Below are 20,095 nucleotides of genomic sequence, written 5' to 3'. Positions count from 1 at the left end.
CTCAAAGAATAAGAAAAGATAGGTTATATAAACACTAGAAGACTTAATCAAAAAACCTTTTGCTTTTAGACTTTTGATTGATATTAAGTAACTTAGAGTTCAGGGGAGGCTATCGCCGAGAGAGCGATGGCCGTGAGTGTGCACTGGTGGCTGATGGCGAGCATCTATTTCCTCATCTCAAGTAAGTGAAACCAACTTCATATAGCCATGAACATTAAGTGTAACAGTGATAATTGTAAAGTGTAAAACCACAGGGAAAGATAGGCTACTAGATTGACTAGGTTCAATTCGAGACACCGAGGCGTAGAATACCCGCCAGTAGGGTGACAGGAGGTAGAACCAATGATGACTGCAGGTTCATTATCCAGTGTAGACAACCGACGAACGTCGGTAAGAGTGCATATAGATGTATATAGTGACATAGAGAAATAGAATAGAATAGACATGCATGTGAGTTTACTTTAACCTAGCAATTCCTTATGTGTTACCCTCTTCCTTGACGACTCCAGGACCTCCCAACACTCCGGCGAATGACGAGTTAAGCCAGGACAGTGACGCAAGCTATGATAAGTTTACTAGATTTCTTGAAAATAACAAGATGGTGGCAGCATACTAAACAGGGTGACAGAGTGGGATATTTCCACGCCCTCTGTCACCTCGGCATAAGAGAGGTGTAGCGGCGGCTTAAGAGAGGTACAGTGGCGGAAGCGGTGGAGGTACCTCCACCCCCCCCCTTTCACGCCATAACACTCATCACCACCAGATGAATTGGAGCTATCATCAGAACTGTCATCACTATCACCGCCAACATGGAAGACGAACTCCCGTCCTCCGTCCAAAAGGCCTTTCTGTGCCATTAATTGTTGCTCAATGTTCCTTACATGTTGGCACCTACGTTGCCATTCTTCTGCCGTAATGGAAGCCAATTTTTGGTCTGCCAGTTTAATGACGTCATCCATCCATTTCTGGGGAGACACGTTCGTTGCTTCTGCATTGTCTATGCAACGGCTCCCTGTTCTTTGCGTTGCCATGGAAGTGCCTATTCCAAACTCATGTGTTCAGCAATTCGTAGACTCAGGAACGCTCCTTTGCAACGGTCTGTTTGTATTCGATTTGTCACTGATGGAACTCAATAATTTCCATTGTAGCCGTTGCGCTGCGATGGACGTAAGATAACACGTCACAATATTAATACAGTAATTAGAGAATAATACACTCAAATACGACTCCAAAAGTCAAAACTTTTTAACTTGACTGTACATGGAAGAATGCTCTTGAGACTGCTCGCATTGAATGCAGATGAATGACTAATCACAACACCCCTCAACTTTCATGAATGGACCTGCCTATCCACTTGCACAGCTTTTCCTGGACTGTCAGCTCTAAGTACTAGAGCTGTACAGCGATATCACTGATTTACACACTCTTCATTATTCACTGTTACACACTCTAGTCCTCTCCTGGTAATGCTATTAAAACACAGCAGCTACCACTCCAAATCACTCTCAAGTATTACACATCATTAAAGTCTTCTAATTACACACGAAGTCTTCACAGGTCTTTTACGAACTTCCCATGGCTGTCTCCTATCAAGAACTCACTTGAGCAGAACTGCACTTAAAACTCTCTCACTGTTACTTAAACACTTAAACATAGAAATCTGTTCTGTATGGAATCTCGTTATATAACTTCCACACCAACCACGCACAGAAAACCCAGATCTGTTGTTGAAACGTGTTTACTGAATGATTGTATAGCAACGTCATGGCAGGACTTATGCGACTGAATGTTATTTACAGGTCGTTGCCTAGAAACACTCTGGCCATCCACATTACATTATATATATGGGGTGGTGCACAAAATAATCCAGTATTTAGTGCAGTATTAATTACTCAACCATGCAGTGAATGATGTTTTGTAACATGGTAACACAGTAGATTATTGAGATTAATTCTTACTCTTCCCAAGCTCGCTTATATCGCGCTGTTCCTTCTCATGTGCCAGTTTACACAAGATGGCTGACAAAGAGTGTTTACACAAGATGGCTGACAAAGAGTGTAGAACAGGTATGTCAAACTCAACTTGTACAGAGGGCCACCTAAGCCCTATAAATAATAGTCCAGGGCCGCACTTCAAAATAGAAATATACGTTATATTTTGATACAAGGAAATTTAATTCTATTTATTATTTAGGAATAATTTCAATATAATTACCTAAAGTCACATATCTTACAGTTTTAAAAAGCAAGAGAATGCCATTTTTGACAAGCATCAAACAGCTTTTCAATATGTAAAAAGAGAGATTACACAAGAAATTATGTTAGAAATAGCAAAACATTGAATTTCCTGCAGCCTGCTAATTTATGTCTGCGTGAGACTTCTTGTCTTCTGGTCTGTTGGAAAATTGTCTTTACAAAAAATATTTCTACTAAAATTTTAATATTGATTTTAATATCAATTAACTCTAAAAGTTGAGGGGCCGCACTTTGTGGCTATGGGGGCCGCATGCGGCCCGCAGACCGCATGTTTGACACGGCTGGTGTAGAACAATGCATAAAGACAGTGTTGTTCTTTAGTGAAACAAGAAATGTTGTGGTCACTCAGAGGCAGTTTTGTGCCCACTTTTCAAACACAATGGGCACCTTCATTCAAAACAAGTCGTAAACTTTATAACCAATTTAATAATGATGGTTCAGTGTTGGAAAAGAAACATCGCCAGCCTTTGTTGGTGCATTCTGTGGAGACCATTGACACTGTCAGAATGGCACTACATAAAAGCCCCAGTAAAACAACAAGGAAGGCTGCAGCACAACTGTGGTTATCCAGACGTTTGCCTAAACTTACAGTTCAGAACATACATCAAAGAATAGCATTTGCTGAATGGGCATAGAATAATGAGTTATCATTCAACAATGTCTGGTTTTCTGATAAGGCACACTTCCACTTGGATGGTGTGGTTATTAAAGAAAATGTGGGATTTTGAGCATCAGAGAATCCATGTGTGATTCATGAGAAGATGCATTGTTCACTGAGAATTACGGTGTGGGTTGTCTTCTCAAGTCATGGACTGCTAGGGCCACTTTTCTTTGAAAAGAGAGTGAATGGTGAGTGCTATTTAACCCTTCAGTTCCAGTCTCAGTGCACTGCACGGCAGCAGTTTCTGTCACATGCCGCTGGTGTCTGCGCACTGCACGCATATTGCAGCCCTAAGTTTCACCTCTTATTCTGAACCGTTATTTTTCATGTAAAGTAATTCTTTTGGTATGAAATTAAAGAGGAAATTGTAGGCTATTTCGTATATTTGTTGTCCCACTTTGAACTTCCTGTAGGAGTTGTAATACATTTGAATTCTTTGAAAAACTAAATATATGTTACATCGATAATGTGTACTGTCCTCTGTCCTGATCGAATGAAAAGTCGGTTCTCTTGAGGCATATTCTGAACTGTGATGCTTCAACATTGGTATTTATAACTACGAGAAGACATGAGAATCTACGACTTTGAGACATGATGTTGACTCTAAGAAGTGTGTTATGACTGCTACAGTAGCAAATGATAAACAGTTCACTATATGAATGGTAACTACTGTGATCCCCCTTTGTTCTATAAATATGCATCATGCAGTCTCGTTAGCCAAGGCCAGCCTCAAGGAATGAAGTGGCCAGCTGTGTTGTCATGACCAATATATATATATATATATATATTATTCTGATTCTGTTTGAAGTATGTATATATATATATACTTCAAACAGAATCAGAACAAAGTTTTATCAGATTCAGAATTAGACACTGAAAATGGATGGTTGTGCTTTACTGGATTCTGTGGTAAATGACAGAACCGAGAATAGCACAAAAATCCATTGGGAATATGCATAACTGTAAGGGACAAAAAGAAAATTTCTGAATGTGATGATAATAGTACATTGGAACAACACAATAAAAAGAATAGCTCAATTGTCAATCAGAATTCAGTTAATTGAGGGACTCTCTGTGAAATATACTAATACTGTAGAACACAAAGTGCTGGGTCGACAGTCACGCAACAAATAAGTGCCCCGTCTAAAAGAAAGAATTTTTATAAGCAAGATTCCACCATCTGCGAAGAAGTCAAAACCACAGAAACGGCGTGTTGTGTGTCAAAAACTGTGTACTGGTGTGATGCGAGACCCTGTGTGGAATGTTTTCACAACTAACACACCCAGCTGAACTTCTAAAGTAAAATGATACTATCATTCATAATTTTTATAGGCTTACTATGCCAAAAAATAATTTTAAAGCAATGTGGATCAATACACCAATTCTATATACATTTCTCAATGTAGTGTGAAAATTAGAAAAACAGAACTCCAGTTTTTCCCAATTTATTACACTTTAGCTGAAATGTTGCACTCTCTGATTTAAATATTTAAATATCCTCTGGCATAAAATGCCTTCTGGCGGTGAAGGGTTAAGCATGTTGTAAAATACTTTTGTTCCTCACCTACTTGGTACAGGTTTGCCATTACAGACTCAGTGGTTCACACAGGATGCAGCCAGGCTGTACACAGTGAATGCTGTTTTGGACTTTTTACATGACACTTTCAACTTGCATGTCATCTCAAACCGATTTCCTTATCATTTCGCATATGGATGGAACTGGCCCTCGAATGGTCCTGATTTAAACCCATGTGACTACTTTCTTTGGGGATTCCTTAAGGAAAAGATTCTTCTGGAGGAGCCACAAACAATAATAAAACTGAGAGCACTAATCATTCAGGCCTGCAATGAGATAACTGAGGATATGTGCCGTTGAGTAATCAACAGCATCACAGTCTGTGTTGAAGAAATTGCAAGACATAATAGTGGTCATATTGAACACTTGATCTCCATGCAGTGGTCTTTCTTTTTGTATATTAGTTTCTCTTATTTTAATTGAAATCAAGATTTTATTAATAAATCAAATACTGGATAATTTCATGTTCCGCCATCAACCCTGTATCAAAACAAATGTCATTAAATCAGTACTATTACAATGGAACCCTCATTTAAGGCTTCATTTTAGGTTTTCCTTCATTTGTTGTTCAATCTCAATGATCACAAGTCAGCAATATTAGTGTTTAATTGCTTCCATTTAATACTTTCCCTAGTTCAGTGTGATGTATTTTTTTTTTCTTTTCAGTGTAGTGGTGTTTCACAGAATAATGTAACCAAGAAGAATCTGTACAAATTTTGTAAATAGTAATGACCATTTTTTAAAGTATCTCCAGTTTAAATTTTGATGCATAAATCTTCTAATGACTTCAGAAAGATGCCTTGTCTTTACGTAAACCTGCTAAGTCTTTGCATTCCTTACATGCATAGAACTTCACTGGTCAGAGAGTGTAATATTAATTTCATCATTTACCTCATATTAGTGTAATTAATAGTTCAAGGAAATTTATAACTTTTTAAGACAGTGCATTTAACAGAACCAATTATCTTTGTTCCTTTCTGTATAGTGTTGAGCTTTTACTGATCTTTACATTATTTCACTTTCCTTTATATCTGGTGCATTGCAAAATGGAAGTGTGACCGTTAGTGATGGACTGAAAAGGGTTCACCTTGTAGGACTGTGAAGAATCATGAAAGGCATCAGGACAGCAATTCTTCAGGCTGAGTTTAAAATACAACACAGGAGTGTTAACCACAGTGCTGTGACATTTGGTACTTTGTAATGTAATGTTTTATGAATGTGAGATATCAGTTACTGTAAAGAATACTGTTTTCTGGGATATAATGCTATGTAGTTTGTTGAAAGTCAGCTGACATTTTTGACTAACATACTGCCTCCAACTTCAGGGTACCAACTGATTTCTCACTGGTTTGTTACTCAACTTATTCTTCGACCCTGAAGATGGAGGCAATATGTTCCTCCAAAACGTTGGTTGACTTTCATTGGACTACACAGCATTGTATTCCAGAAGACAGAACTCTTCATAACTGGCGCTGTGAGAACCTCAGATCCTACACTGAGCTACTGTATTTCTCTGACTGACTAAAATAGTATTACATATTTAACAGGAGCAATAATGCAACATTATTTTGTTTCAGGAAATGGTTTGGGTGATAATGGTGATATACAGTTAAATCCGAAGATGATAAAATCTTTGGCAACAAGTCATGTTATCCAGATAACCTGTGGACAGAATCACAGCCTTGCATTGACTCAGAGTGAGTGTCATGAGTTTTGTTTGAAAATAAATTTGACTTGCACATATCATGTATGCATTGATAATGCATAATGCATAATTGGGTGAAATATTGCCTTTTTCAAGCATTTTTCAAAGATTTTTAATTGTTAAATAAACCAATTAACAATCCGAACTGCATCTTCAGTGGGCGTAATTTCGAGTGTCATCTACTTCAAGAAGTTTTGCAACGCCTGGGAGTGAGCAAAACGCGCACCACACCCCTGCACCCACAGTCAGACAGCATGGTGGAACACTACATTAAAACCATCAAGGAACACTTGTGGAAGGTCGTCGCATCCCACCAGAGGGACTGGGATGAGATGTTACCCCTCTTTCTCCTAGCTTACAGGGCATCCACTCACAACACTACAGGCTTGACCCCTGCTAGCATAGTGTTTGGGCAAGAACTCCAACTGACCTGCGACCTGCTGTTTGGGGTACTGCCAGACAGGGATCTACCAACAACCAATTATGCAGCAGACTTGGTGGATCATCTACACAACATTCACAATTATGCCTGACAGCACCTGAAACTAGCCAGTGATCGGATGAAAACTCAGTATGATAAACTGGCCAAGTCCGCATGAGGGCGACAGAGTTTGGCTCTATCGCCCAGCCTGCAGGAAAGGGAAATCACCGAAACTTCAGTCCTCATGGGAAGGTCCTTACAAAGTAGTAACCTGGATAAATGATGTGGTATACAGAATCCAGAAGAACTCAGGTTGAGGATGTTGGTAGTACACCTGGACTGGCTTGCGCCTTATTGTGGAGCTGCTCGAGACGAGCAACCATAAGAAGGGGGCGGATGTAGCAGTTGGAGAACGGAAAACGGGAAGAAAAGAAACACCGAGCCAGACAAGAAGAAGACATTGCAAGTATAGCTTCGGAAGGAAAGGACTGGTGATGAACTGTTAGGCTATTCAGGACGAACAGCCTTAAGAAGGGAGCAGTGTGACATGTCTAACCGTTGCTGGGCAGCGGGAGGTGGAACAAGTTACCACGAAGACAGACCCTTGATAAACGGTCGGTTGCCAAGTTCCGGAACAGTGGAAACGAGGTTATGCAACAGTAAGGAAAGCAGTGTTTCTCCGTTGAACCATTTCATACCCGGACTGTAACCAGACCGGATTTCAGGAGAGAGGAAGGGAGTTCATTTACCTGTTGTGGGATACACACTCACTAACCGCTTGGGCAGGTTATTAGTAAGACAGTCAAATAGACGGGGACACGGCATACCGGGTTTTTACAATGGCTATAATGTAACAACATAAAACCAGAATACATTCAACAACAACAAGAAATATAAAAATGAATAACTGAACACAGATTTATATCAGATGTGAACATCAAGAAATACATAACAAGAAGACCATGACCTACTCCAGCCATTCAGATCAACGAAACCATCAGGGCCACCAACCATTATGCTCACCAGAAAATAATAAAAAAAATAATAATAATCATAGAAGACCAATATATTCATTCATTCATTCATTCATCAGTAATCTGTCAAGACGACAGGTCCACTGTCTCTTCCAAAACAGTTCCTCCACTTAATGTGATATAGAGCTTTCTCCTTCAAATGAGAATATCCTCTTCTGTCCCCAAGGTCATCCAGCATCTTCTTACGTCTTCTTTCTCATCTTCTGGTCACTTCTATCCGCCCCTCTATCTTTCCTTCAATAACTTCTTTTAGAAGGCAGTTACTGCATAAGATATGACCAATCCAATTAGCCTTCCGTTTTCTTATTTCGTATAGGATATTCCTCTGTTCACTGACTCTAAATAATACTTCTTCATTTCTCACATAATCGGTCCAACTGATCTTCTCCATCGTTCTCTGACACCACATTTCGAAGCTTTCCAGGTGTTTCTGATCTACTGTCCTAAGTGTCCAAGTTTCAGCCCCATACAAAGCCATGCTCCAAATATAGCATTTCACTAGTTTCACCAATATATATATATATATATTACTCCTTTGCTTCACCATTCCTCCATGGCTCGGCATAGGGGCCCTTTCTTGGGACTAATTGCGTTGACTATCAAAACAGATAAAATTTAGACGCACATTAGAAAAACCAAACACGAATTTCTAAGAGCAGAGACAACCGCTCTGCCCAACAGCCACCCAGGGAAAGAGAAAGACCCTTCGTCTCGTTTACGGAAGACTGGAAAAAGGAAAGCGGAAGGGGGGAGGGGCTCACATGACTAAACGTCATGCAAAGAACTTAAACGGAAAAATAGGAACATTGGCTCTGCCCGGCAACAGGACCATGACGCCCTCCACAGGACGAACCCTTTGAACCGCCTTAAGATGGTTGAGGATCACCCCCTCTCCCGGCACACCCAGCTCTATCACAGCCTCTCTGCATTGACCTGCACCCAAAATGTCTCCACCTAAGGTCCATCGGGGGTTCACTCATCACACAATAAATTCCGCAGGGAGGGAGGGAAGAACAAGTTCAGTGTGAGGGAGAAGCACCTCCCCACAGTCGATACCCTTGACGTCACCACTCACTCCGTGGCACGTGCACCACCAATAATCCAAAGAATCCTTCCTCCAGAAGTGCAGCACCGACACCCGAACATACATGGGTATAAAGATGCCGGAACGCATCTACGCTGGATAGAGCAGTCTCCGACCACCCCAGGCCCACGAGAAGTTGGAGGTGTGCAGCAGCTCCCGAGTAGAGCTGCCAGTGTCCGCAGCCAATTAAGGAAGGAACGAAGGGAAAGATGGCATTCCTCTAGAACACAAGAAACTTACGCAGACACAGCTCACAGTCCCAAGAGCAAAACAAAAAAAAAAAGAACTCCAAAACAGCTACATTACAATACTTATCAACCTTCAGCCACCAGCTCTAACCATCCGCAAAATACCTCTTAAGCTGGGAAACATGAGCCTTCTCTAATATTATGCCCATGTCAGGATTTCCCAATTGAACCGTAACTGGCATCAGAAACTTAGCAATGACATACGGTCCAGACCACTTAATAGCTATTTTGGATTGTTGTAAAATCATAGAGCTCTGGGGGTGTCGTTTTACTAAGACTAGGTCTCCAGGGCAAAAAACAGCCTCACTCCTCAACACATTATAACATCTGGCAACCCTATCCCGGGCTCGCTTCAAGTTCGCCAGAGCCCATCCCCAGAAATCCTTGGTGTCCTGAAGGGACTGCTGTAAATCTAACTCAGACAACTCCCATCTCAACCCCAAGGGATGGTTCAACTCCCATCACAGGAATAGGAGAGCTGGGGTAGCACCCATGCTCTCGTGCCAGGCGGTATTAAACGCCACGGTGAGAGCGGGTATGTTGGGAGTGATGGAAGATAGTCAGGGCTGCCTTCAGATTTCGATTAAAGTGTTCTACCTGCGAAGCCTGGCAGTAATAAGGTGATATCGTGACATGTTTTATCCCCCAGGAAAAGCAGGTATTGTAAAACAATTGGGAGCGAAAAACCACGGCATTGTCCAAAACAATGTAGTTGGGGAATCCCAAAATAAGGGAAATATGTCCCAACCAAACAAGTCAGACCACATTAGATGTAATCTTCCTCACAGGGTACATGGATACAAATTTGGAAAAGCCGTCCAGGACAACCAAGATAGCCCTGTTGCCCTGATGACTCCAGACAAGGAGACCAAATTGATAAAGACTCACTCCATGGGTTTTGTGACAACATGACTATTATGGAGGCCAACCCGCGTGTTTGAAGCCGGCTTAGCCTGTTGTCAAACGTCACACATCCTAACGTACTTAGTCATGTTGGACTGGATATTCGGCCAATAAAAAACCTTGCAAATCCGCCGAAGGGTTTTTGTCACTCCTAGGTGGGCACTTAAAGCCGAATCAGGAAAATACTCCAAGAGCATCGGCCCCAAATCTTGAGGAACTAAATAAGCTTTAGATTTGTTCCCCTGGGAGATACATAAACAGTAGTGTCGTTCAGCAGCCTGAAATTATGAACTGCCAGACCTTGTCGCTGGACCTTATCATATACCTCCCGGCAGAACCCATCCTTAATCTGGTGCTCCCTTATCGATTGAAAGGCGGCTGGCAAATGCTGAAGAAACAACCCGGAGAACGATCGCTCCGGGGGGGGGGTCTTCAAATTGCCAGGTCAAACAATCCACCACTGCATTGCTCTTACCCAAGATATGTACAGTTTTAAATTTATGAGGGGGCGAGTCTCAAAATCACCTCCCTATCCAGCCAAGTTCTTTAACATGCCTTAACAGCCAATACAGTGCCTGGTTATCTGTATGGAGGGTGAACTCCTTATGTTCAAGATACACGCGAAACCTTTTGCATCCCCAAACCACTGCAAGACATTCCTTTTCGTGAACGGAGTATTTGCGTTCTGCACCCATGAGCAGCCGGCTAGCAAAGGCTATTAGAGCTAGCCCCTCCTCGCGCCGTTGGTTAAGAACGGCCGAGACGGCCACCTCGCTAGCATCACATACTAGCACAAACTCCTTCGCGAAATCAGGAACTTGCAGCACGGGGGCGTGGAGATGGACGACTTAAGTCGTTCAGACGCCTGCCTCTGAGGCCCATCCCACACAAATGCCGCGTTCTTCTGCTTTAACCTGTGAAGCGGCTCTGCCAACTGCGAAAAGTCTTTCATAAAATTCGCGTAGAAACCCACCATCCCGAGAAAACGGTGCACCGCCCTCAGATTCTTGGGTAGGGGGAACAGGAGATCGCCTCAATCCTCTCAGGCAAAATTTTGATCCCTTCGGACGATATTGAATGGCCCAAAAACTTTATCTCGGACTGAGCCAACGTTACCTTGCCCCTGTTTAAGGTAAACCCAACTTTCTCAAGGCACCGAAATACTTCCCGCAAATGATCCAGGTGCTCTTCCAAGGAGTGAGGGTACACTACCAGATCGTCCATGAAATTATACACATAAGCATGTTTCAAGTTGCCTAATAGGGAATCAACAATGCGCAAAAGCACTTGGCACCATGCTGATTCACATCGGCAACTTAGTAAACTCAAAGAGACCAAAAAGTGTACAAAAAGCAGTCACCTTCCGGCTCTTAGCAGACAGCGGGATCTGGTAGTATGCGGAGTTGAGATCCAACACCGAAAAAACCTTGGCCCCTTGGAAGTTAGCAAAGGCGTGCTCCACACTGGGCATCAGGAAGGCATTGAAAACTACCTTCTTATTGAGAAGCCGGTAGTCGATAACCATTCTGTACCCACCCTGAGGTTTGGAACTAAGAATGTGGGGCTCACATACTGCGAGAAACTCTTCTTGACTACCCCCTTGTCCAGCAAATCCGAAACAATCTCACACAGGGCCTGCAACGAAGGGGGGAACATTGATAAGGACGGGAGCGAACCAGAATGTCGTCTGTCAGGTCTAACTGACACACCATCCCCCTCACCATTCCTAATTGATCAGAGAACAAGTTAGAGAAACTCAATACAAGCTGGTCAGGCTGTCGTAACTCCGACACACTCAGGATGGAGGAATGGGCACCCAATTTCATTAAGGCCCTTTCCGGACGAGGAAAGGTATGATAATACTCTTCCGAGAAACATAGAGGTTCAAAATCGTACCGGCAAGACTGCTGAAATTCATACACATATGATAACGTCGCAAAATCTAGTCACATCTTGGCAAAGGCTAAGAAATCTGCTCCCAGTATGCACGGCACCGGTGACTCCTCCAAAATTAGGAATTGGTATTTCCATGAAAGTGAATGGAGCTTTATTTGCAGCGAGATCGCCTGCGTGATCGCACAGCTCTGGCCAGCAGCCATGCGAAGATTACAATCCGTCTCGTCAATACGACACGACAACCCGAGGCTATGCATTTGGTCTACATCGTCTTGTCTGACAAACGAAAAGGAGGACCCTGAATCCAGAATGGCGGGCAGACAATAATCCTTTATCGTCAAAATAACCCAAGGATTACAACTTGCTGGCTTCACCAGGGAAACTCGGTTCCAAGGTTTTTCGCTCACAGACGCTCGGACCTTGGAGAAATCTTTCTCTACCCAGCGCCTCCATCGTTTCCCCGATTCCTCTTCACCGAAACGTCAGAAGATGGGCAATCCTTTTTTAGATGACCTCTACCAGAACATTTCCAACATTTCACGGAGTTAAGCCCTGATCGATGGGTCTGGCCAACCGCCATGCTGACTGGCTGGAATCCGCGACTACACTGTTGAACCATAGCAGTAGACCCGCTACGTTCCGCCAGGTTCCTCCACTCTTCAATCGCCTGGCCTTCAGCTCCTTGGCCCCCAAACACATACAAATCTTTAAAGGAAGTCGGCTTGTGCAAAAAATGAACTGAGAGCGCACATTAGGATGAACATTCTGTACTAGCCGGTCAACTAACGCCGACTCCGGCACATCATAGCCAAGAATATTTGCCACGGCAACTACCGACAATATATTGCGACAGATCCTCCGTCACAAAATTAAACCGCTCCAGGACATATCTTGTTAAAAGGCCTTCACGGATACGAGGGGGAAGAAAGGTCGACTGGAGATCAGAGCGAAACCCCCCCCCCCAATTTCCAGATGCACTTAAATTGCCACTGATTATCTGTGTGAACCTTCCAGTCATCCTAGCAACCAGGAGAGCCAAAAATCCCTCATCCGTAACAAGACCCAAGTCGTAGACTTCACTTGCCCAGATAAGGAACTTAAGCACCCCCTCTGGTTCCGCATTGGACAAAACCAGGATGCCCTTCACCCGATCAGTGACCACCCTTGCCCTTAATTTAATCTGAGAGTATGTAACATGGCCCTGCACACTACTAACTCTACTATCACTACCCTCCACTGTGTGCATGGCCACTTCAGACTTATCTGCCTTTTGAGGAAGTAGGTAGGTATCCAGAACTTTCCATTTTTCCTTCATACGGTTACGTAACTCGTCCAAAGTGCCCTGCACTGGAACCCCCAACTCCACCACCAGTCTCTCGGCCTCTTCTCTCGAAAGATTGTGAATCCATTTCAGCAGCATGATAAATGCATGTAACCCACAAATCCTAAGTATTAGATTCCACACTTAAATAACCAACAAGCAGATCCCTGCACAATACTACACAAGGTATTACAATTGCGCAATTCCAATTTAACAAACACCAAACCACACTCTACTACCATCTCTCCTCTCTCCTCTCTTGTGTGAACCGTTTCATACCCGGACTGTAACCTGACCGGATTTCAGGAGAGAGGAGGGGAGTTCATTTACCTGTTGTGGGATATACACTCACTAACCGCTTGGGGCAGGTTATTAGTAAGACAGTCAAATAGACGGGGACACTGCATACTGGGTTTTTACAATGGCTATAATGTAACAACCTAAAACCAGAATACATTCAACACAACAACAACAACAACAACAACAACAACAACAACAAATATAAAAATGAATACCTGAACAAAGAAATATATCAGCTGTGAACATCAAGAAATACATAACAAGAAGACCATGATCTACTCCGGCCATCCAGGTCAACGAAACCATCAGGGCCACCGCCCATTACGCTCACCAGAAAATAATAAAAAAATAATAAAAATCATAATAATACTCCCAGAAGACCAATATATATATATATATATATATATATATATATTACTCCTTTGCTTCACCATTCCACCATTGCTTGGCAAAGGGGCCCTTTCACAGGACTAATTGTGCTGACTATTGAAACAGATAAAATTTAGACGCACATTAAAAAAACCAAACATGAATTTCTAAGAGCAGAGACAACCGCCCTGTCCAACAGCCACTCACGGGAGGAGAAAGACCCTTCGTCTCGTTTATGGAAGACTGTAAAAAGGGAAGGGGAAGGGGGGGGACCTCACATGACTAAACATCCTGCAAAGAACTTAAACAGAAGAATAGGAACATTGGCTCTGCCGGACAACAGGACCACGACGCCCTCCACAGGGTGAACCCTTTGGACCATCTTAAGACGGTTCACCATATCGTGCCAAAGCATGCTGGTTGCTATGCAACAATAAACAACTCTTGGCAGGGTTTCCCAGCAACACTTGTAAACACAGCGTTTACGCAACAGTGAAGCAATGTGGGTTTCCCGCTGTCTGAGGGTTTATAAGGGAGACTGGAATGCGTAAGGAGAGAGTTAAAATGTAGCAGTCGCCGAGTTCAGTTGTAGCGAGTGTGAATTGTGAAGCCAGATAGAAGACAGTTGAAACATAGAAGCAGTTGCAGGGAGAAGACTGGAACTTGTGTTGTACTGAAGATAGTGTGAAGAGATTTGTGAGTAGGGTTTGTAAAGTGTGTAAACCCATAACAGTGTCATAAGTATTTGTAGTTATGACTTGTAGGTTGTTAAATAAACCAATTAACAATCCAAACTGCATCTTCAGTGGCAAAACACGTTACAGTATATACTCAATGCCACATTTTCTTTTTGCCCATGTTAAATGTGTCTTGTTGTAGCATGTAAACAACTGTCAGTAACTCAGATTATGTAGTGTCAAATGATAACATGGTAGCAAGTTGGTAAGGATGTAGAAGGATGTGGTTGTACCCTAATTTAAGGTACTATTCTGACATTTGCTTGATGAAATTGAGGAAAATGATGAAGACCCTCAGTACAGTCAGTGCTCCTGCCAAGATTTCAACCAACCTCCCAGGTACAAGTTAGAATTATTACAGCTTAAGCCAGCTTTCTTATTGGTGTGTCATATTCCTGGTACAAGAGAAGATACAACATTAGATTACTCTTTTTCAGGTGGAACATTGTATGCTTGGGGTTGTAATAGCTGCGGTCAGCTTGGCATTGGAAATAAAAATGGGCAGCCAAAACCTAGTGTTGTCAGTTCATTGGCTGGAATCCCCATAGCTTTCGTAGCCTGTGGAGGAAACCACAGTTTTGCTGTGTCTAGATCAGGTAAACTATCATCAATCATTGCCACTTTGTAGTCTGATATGAACACATTCTTCATCATTTTCATGTTATAGTCTAATATGAACAAACTTTACCTGCACAGCTGTAAACCAAGAAGTGTAGGATGTGAGTTTTATAATAAACTTCCCAACCATATGAAGCAAATTAGAAATAATGACTTTAAATTTATTCCTTCTGTATTCCTCACTTTTACATTTGTGTAATATTTATTTCAAGGATAAGATTACTAATTAAGTGTAACATCTGAAAAAGAATGGAACTTGCTTGTTGAATAACCAGGAAATTATGTCCATGATTTATTCTAACCATCTTACAGTGCATACATTTATTCACCTTACTCTTCTCTCTTGCACTACATGTTTCAGCACAAAAGTGTCATCTTCAGGTGCTTTTCGATGTATGTCGAAAAGCACCTGAAGATGGCACTTTTGAAACATGTAGTGCAAGAGAGAAGAGTAAGGTGAATAAATGTATGCACTCTACGATGGTTAGAATAAATCGTGGACATAAATCAGTGCAACAGGACGCTAAAATATAACATAACCAGGAAATTATTATTCACATTTTTAAGTGGAGGGTAAGAATATAACAAACATGATGCTTTGAAGTGTACACATGTTTGAGTCACATCATTTTCTCATTTCCTGTTTTGTTACAGGAGCTGTGTATGGCTGGGGTAAAAACTGCTTTGGCCAGCTTGGTCTCAGTGATGACACAGATAGGTTATTTCCATGTCAGTTGAAAACTTTACGTTCCATCAAAGTGAAGTACATTGCCTGTGGAGAAGATTTCTCTGTTTTTCTCACAAAGGTATAAAAAGGTATAATTACTACCATGCTGACCTCCTAAAACTTTTGTTTTGTGGTACTCTGGCCGTCAACTAAGATATTTAAAAAATAAATCTACATGTTTACAGGACTGGTCACAGTAGCTGAGCAGTCTAAGGCATGCACTGTCTTCACTTGCTCGGAAGCCGGGATCGTGGGTTCGAATCCCACTGAGGGCATCCATGTTTGGTGTGTGTGTGTATTTTTCTGTGTTTGTGTACAGGTAGAGGCCTTGTGACAAGCTGATCACCCGCCATAGTTGTCCTGATGAATTTCTAAGATCTAATAAACATAAGTGAAAGGTTTTGGCCATGCATACATGACTCAGGACATGAAAAAAGAACTCATATTACAAATGGGGTCTGACAAAATGATACTGAGACATGTATATGAAAAACCCTTCACGGTCAGATTTCCTGACAGGAGTGAATGGAAGGACGGGTTTCGATCCGATAGAAAAGGAGGACTGATCTGGTATACAGATGGTTCCAAGACAAATAAAGGCACTGGAGCTGGTGTGTACTGCCATGGCACGAGGCTGAAACTTAGTTTCAGCCTAGGGCAATACACGACAGTATTCCAGGCAAAAGTATATGCCATTAAAGCATGTATTGTGGAGAATTTAGATAGGAACTATAGAAATAGGAACATCTACATTCTATCTGACAGCCAAGCTGCACTTAAAGCGCTTGACAAACACCAGATCAACTCAAAATTGGTCTGGGATTGCCACCAAACCCTCATGGAACTGGCCAAACATAACAGGGTACAACTGATATTGGTGCCGGGGCATGAGGGTATTGCTGGAAATGAAGCAGCAGACCAATTAGCTAAAATTGGAGCTGAACATCCATTCATAGGACCTGAACCAGCCTGTGGCATCTCTCTAGGAGTTGCCAAACAGGCAATCAGGGACTGTACTAACATAAAACATAAGAAATACTGGAAATCCTTAACTGGACTCAGGCAAGCTAAGGGACTCATACGAGGACCTTACGCTAAAAGAGCGAAGGAACTGTTGAAGCTGAACAGGAACCAGCTATGATGGGTGGTAGGACTACTTACAGGACACTGTCACCTCAAAGGACACCTGTTCAAACTGGGACGAAGTGACAGTCCCACTTGTGAGAGGTGTCAGATAGAAAATGAAACAGCCACACACATCCTATATGAGGCTTTAGCTTATTTAAGACTACGTCACTTGGGTCAGTGCTTTATGGAACCAAGTGACCACTTTGACGCCCCCACGTCCAAAATCCTGCGCTTCATCCGAAGCGTGGGGTTGCTGAGGGAATAATTAAAAAAGGGGGAAGCACACTGGACCACTGAGGTCTAAGTGCAAGGGCCGAGAAGGCCTACCCCCTCATACATACATACCTAGATACATACATACAACATAAGTGAAGTACAGAGTTTCATGGAGGTAGGCCAAGCCCCAAATTGGGGCTGTAGCACCAAAGAATAAAAATTGTTTACAGTTTTTTTATTTAATAACTACAACGTCTTTCAGTCCATATTTTGGAGCATTCTCAGGCAGATTCATTAAATATACCTCATGTTATTGAAATATAATATGGGTCCATATTAGTGTTATTCATTATAAGCATCATACATGTAATTATTACTACAATTGCTTTTTTTATTTGAAAAATTCTTTCATTGTTATGAGGTAAAATTCTTTGATAGTTGCTACATATTGTAGGTGGTCGTTATTTTCCAGGGTTCACTGTTATGTTCTTGGTACTATTCATGTACACGGTGTGACCAGGATCCATTAGGACTCATCTTTTTTTTTTTCAATTTTTCCCTTCAGTGCCATCTGTTGGCGAGTTGTGGTGTTAAGATTCTTGAAATTTCAGCTGTGGCTGTCTATCATTTCAAAGCGCAAGCATCGCTGCATCATGTGTTCTGACCTTGAATGTAACAGTACTGTTCTGATGCTCGTTGGAAAATGGCGGTTGAACAGAGCCAACATCAAATTTTGTTTGAAGTTAGGCAAAACAGCTGGAGAAGCAGACGAAATGATGAAAAGTGTGTACGGTAGTGATTGTTTGAGTTGCTTGAAAATTTTTGGTGGTATGCTGTATTTTGTGATGGCAGGGAGGACATTGAAGACACTCCACGTGCATCAAAGTCGAGAACAAGTCACACTGAAGAAAATGTGAGAAGAGTGACCAGACTGATATCCTTGCACCAACAGATGTTTCTGCAAGACTCATCAAGGAGCTTTTGGGAATACCAAAAAGTACTGTGCATCAAATTTTGACCGAGGATTTGTGCAAACAGAAGTTCTGTGCGTTTTTTATACTGCACGCGCTGTCGGGCAATGAAAAACATGCCAGAGTGGAACACTGCAAAGACATATTACGGTCGGCCCAAAGTGATACAGAATTTACACAATCGATTGTTATGGTGATGAGACATAGTGTTTTCAATATGAGCCTCTCACAAAGCGGCAAAGTGCAGCGTGGTTGAACCCAAAGAAGCTGAAACCAAAGAAAGTGCTCATGCAAAAGTGTCGAGTAAAGACACTACTAACCGTTTTCTTCAATTCCAAATGAATCATTCACAAGGAATTTCTGCCAGAAGGTCAAACAGTGAATTCTGATTATTATCTCGGAATCCTCAATCATTTGTGGGCGAGAATTCTTCGAATTCGACCTGAATATTGACAGCAAGGTTCCTGGTCACTCCATGACAATGCCCTATCCCACAAATCAAAGATCATGCGCAATTTTTTGGCCCGAAAAGGGATCACAGTCCTTGATCATTCTCTGTATTTGCCAGATTTGGCACCAGCAGATTTCTGGTTGTTCCCAAAAGTTAAGTTGGCAATGAAAGGAGACCGTCACGACACCGTCCAGGACATCCAAAGGGAATCTTCCACAGTTTTAAATGCAATTCCACAAAAGGAGTAGAGTGACTGTTTTCGAAAGCTTTTCAATCAGTTGATTCAGACGGAGACTATTTTGAATAAAAAGAGTGAAATTTTGAAAATAATTCCCGTCTTGTATTTTTAATGAACACAGTCCTAACAGAATATGGACACACTGTATAATATTATTTTTAGTATTTTTTGTGGTTCCTCTTGCCTTCTTGAATGTGAAGAAGATTGAGTTTTTTTTCTCTTTTAGAGTGTGTTGTGTATCTCTTCTCATATGGATGTTAAGTCACGACATCACATTCAAAAAGGCAAGAAGAGAAACGTAAAAAACTAAAATTAACATTATATGCGAATTGTACCAGAAATATATAAAAACATAACAGCAACCCCCAGAAGATAAAAGCCACCTACAGTACATGACAAATAACACAGAATTTTGCATTGCAATGACAGAATTTTTAAAATTGAATCTTTTTGCAATTTTAGTAATAGCTGTATGTATTGTGATGACTGACACTAGTATGTCTCCATATTAGGATACTTCAATAATGTGAGACTTATTTAATGGAATTGCCTGAGGATGGTCCAAAATATGGACAGAAACATGTAGCAGTTAGTAAATAAACCGATGTAAACAATTAGATTGGTTTATTTTTTAAATATTTGTTGTGTTGATGGCCAGAGTATCACAAAGCATTACACACAACAGGATGCAATCAATAAAGATAGAACTTATGTTTGAATATGGAGGAACATTCTGAAGAAAGTATTGTTTCATAAACAGTTATATTGTAAGTGTTTGTCTTGATAATACCAATTTTTTCACAGTTGCATGTTCTGCATAGTTGTTCTAGTTTTACTTAATTTGAATTACAGCTTTTGAGAACTAATGATGAAAATTCCTGGACATCGTTTTGCACATTAATTCAGTCTGTTGTAAATTGAATGATCTGCAATAAAATGAAAGCCTAATGAACATTTTTTTAAAACAAAAAATTGGAGGAGCAGCTGTGATCGTCAATTTGTCAGTAACACATACCCACATACAGGAACAGATTTTGTGCACTGGGCTTTAGCTTCATCTGCTCTGTTGTTTTTAATCATTGTAACTGTAATGACAGACAGTATTTATTTCCTTTTTTCATTCAGAAGTAAAATACATTGTAAACCCTCCCTACCCCCCCCCCAAGGTTATTTGATATAAATGTTCATTTGTCCTTTTGTTAATAAAAACAAGCATGTTTCTTACCTGGATTATCT

The 20,095-nt window shown here is 41.5% G+C and overlaps 1 protein-coding gene across 2 annotated transcripts in view; it reads left to right on the top strand.

The window, feature by feature from the left end:
• Window positions 1-20,095, top strand: part of LOC111870592 (probable E3 ubiquitin-protein ligase HERC4) — a 100,140-nt gene that overhangs the window by 7,503 nt on the left and 72,542 nt on the right. For both annotated transcript variants that reach the window (XM_023862994.2, XM_023862995.2), the window contains exons 5-7: window positions 6,070-6,189; window positions 14,948-15,106; window positions 15,783-15,934. In XM_023862994.2, the coding sequence (XP_023718762.1) occupies window positions 6,070-6,189; window positions 14,948-15,106; window positions 15,783-15,934 (431 nt within the window). The remainder of the gene's footprint in view (window positions 1-6,069; window positions 6,190-14,947; window positions 15,107-15,782; window positions 15,935-20,095) is intronic.

Source organism: Cryptotermes secundus, unplaced genomic scaffold (genome assembly GCF_002891405.2).
Source record: "Cryptotermes secundus unplaced genomic scaffold, Csec_1.0 scaffold296, whole genome shotgun sequence".
Classification (NCBI taxonomy): Eukaryota; Metazoa; Arthropoda; class Insecta; order Blattodea; family Kalotermitidae; genus Cryptotermes; species Cryptotermes secundus.
This window is presented reverse-complemented; position numbering and strand designations above follow the sequence as displayed.